The sequence below is a fragment of the Montipora foliosa genome, chromosome 2, assembly GCF_036669935.1.
Source record: "Montipora foliosa isolate CH-2021 chromosome 2, ASM3666993v2, whole genome shotgun sequence".
NCBI lineage: Eukaryota > Metazoa > Cnidaria > Anthozoa > Scleractinia > Acroporidae > Montipora > Montipora foliosa.
The window spans coordinates 24070811-24073310 of record NC_090870.1 but is presented as its reverse complement, the minus strand read 5'-3'; the positions used below and the strand labels follow the sequence as shown (position 1 = coordinate 24073310).

Here is a 2500-nt window from a genome sequence, read left to right as displayed (position 1 = left end):
CTAAAACATCTGGCTGCTGAACACAAATTTTGAAAAATAATACAGTAAACTTCAAATTAAGTAAGAAAAAAAAAAACTATAAGTGGTGTCAATGACATGTTCATTGCTAATAAATTACTATTATAATAAGCAATAAACAGCTGTAAAATTACCAAATCAATAATCAAAAATGAAGGCAGCAAAACAAAAGCAAACCATGTATTTTATCAATTTACTTCACCAATTAAGTCTTCAATGTCAGTGGCACTTTTTTGCTCTGAATTAATTTTGGCTGCTTATTGAAAAAAAAATTAAAAAGCAAAAAAAAGTGCCTCGAGAAGTTTTTTTTACTTCTTTTTTTAATATTGACATATTGCCAAATGTGATGTTACTGCGGTTTCCATTGTTCTTGATATTTGACACGAAAAGCCCAATAATATTGATAAAACAAGAAAAAACTCCCCATCTTTTTGGTAACAACATTGCCAGAATGTGTAACCTAGTTTATTGACTTCGCTTCCATGAATCTCCAGTAGCTCAGTGGTATAGCACCTGAACTGGAAATCAAAAAGTCATAGATTCAACTCTTGTTCAGGAGCACTCACATAAAATTAAACATGCATTAAAAGGTAACAACGTACCTCCATTGGCTTAGAGCTTTTGCCTTGAACAAAGTAACGGTAAGTTCCTGCTGTTAGCTTTCTGGATGTTGGAATGTGTCCTTTAGAATCTTGTTTCAAACAATACTTAATGGAGAGGAATCCATTGGACATTCCAGCAACAAGGTGGGTATCATCAGGCTAAGGCAAAGGCAAAATAATTAACGAAACAAGCTTGACGTCTTACTAATTTTGATAATTATTATGCTAGTAGAACAGTCGATTGTAAATGTAAACAGTGCAGTTTCGAGATTGTTCGCAGAAATGTAATTAATACTGGTTTGTTTTCCTGATCCAGTTATCTGTAAGCTGCTGTGTGGATTTGTTTGCACTATGCCCTAAGCAGACAAACCATCTGGGTGACGGAAGCACAAAAGACACCAACAGAGCAATCCAGATACATGAAAGTTCCTTATAAGAGCAACAAAACCAATTATTGAGATTTAGTATAAATACACAGGTGATTATACAAAATCGCACGCTCTCACTGGCTCACTATCTCGGATTATCAGCTGTTAATCACCTCAACGGACAAAATGGCTGACAGTAGTCGTTTTGCCACTGTAAGTGAAGATGATTTCACGTTGAAATGTTCTTTTTTTCTCTTTTTTGAAATAATCAGCTGTGTATTTATACTAAAACAATTATTTGCCTCAGGTGAAGTGATTATCGGTGAATATTCACTGATAATCACTGAGCCTGAGGCAAATAATTGTTAAATAAGAGAAACTTTAAGACCAGAGTTTGTGAAGCAGAGTTTCACCAAGTCATTACAAAGGGGACGACCTGCATAAACAAAAGGTGTGTTATGCGCAAAGAAAATTTCCATAGCTAAAAACAGTTATTTTGTTTTTGCAAATGTTGCATCCATTTGAGTATGCTTCTGTTTACAACAGCAAATGGAGTGACATAAAAACCATCTATTATCTAATCTACAGTGTTTCAAATTAACAGGACTTGATGACATCAGTTGACAGTTGTCCATAGCAAATTTGTTTGGCAACAAAGCCATAACACAAAACCTTAAATTAAATTAAAATGAGAAACAAAAAAATATAATTATTAGACTTACAGAGATCCCAAGACTAAGAATTGGTGCAGGATAGTCAATACTATGAACAACTGTATAATCTTGAACATCATAAATTTTAACATGCCTGCATAAAACACGTAGAGTATGAAATTAGCAAAGACAAAAAAATTACTGTACTTAACATTGTCTAGTTAACTGCTGATTTCTAATGATAAACAATCAGTTGGTACTGTACATAGATAGATAGATTAACAGGTTTTAAAATTCTGCGACAAGGGAATTACTCCAAAAACACATGACCTCAAAACTGCCATTACACCATGATATCCATCTCCCACATGTACATGTACCCTCTTGGAAAACGTGCCCCCATGACAGGGTATTCCGTCAAAAGATCACCTGGCTATTTAACTGTAGTAGGCTTTTGTGTATCTTCAACCTGTAGCAACAGTCAGATTAAGTGTCAGAGCCCCTATACATGCTTCTTACACCAGGTCCTGTATCTTCAATCAAACAGATCCATATTTTTACACTGCGAAGGCTAAACTGTAAGTTCAAATTTCCAACCATGCCTTTCAGGTTATAAATTCCAGATATTTGCTATTTTTGCATTTTGGGGGTTATTTGCATTAAAACAATGGATTTCCATTTCAATGAATCATGATACAGTCTGAAGAGTAAATTAATAACTTGTACTGTTTTTATATAAATGTATTGCATTATGGGAATGGGAAAACAGTCTATGTCCAGAAAAGCAAGTAAAATTAGATGCACATAATTATATTTCAATAAGGGTCACAAAGTGTCCACTTGCTCTTTTCAGGAACTT

General features: G+C 34.1%; 1 protein-coding gene across 1 annotated transcript in view; it reads right to left on the bottom strand.

The window, feature by feature from the left end:
• The window catches only part of LOC137992718 (U3 small nucleolar RNA-associated protein 15 homolog), a 29119-nt gene that overhangs the window by 6612 nt on the left and 20007 nt on the right, over positions 1-2500 (bottom strand). Inside the window, exons 9-10 of the mRNA XM_068838201.1 lie at positions 1711-1795; positions 621-779 (exon numbers count right to left, since the gene is read on the bottom strand). Of these exons, the coding sequence (XP_068694302.1) occupies positions 621-779; positions 1711-1795 (244 nt within the window). The remainder of the gene's footprint in view (positions 1-620; positions 780-1710; positions 1796-2500) is intronic.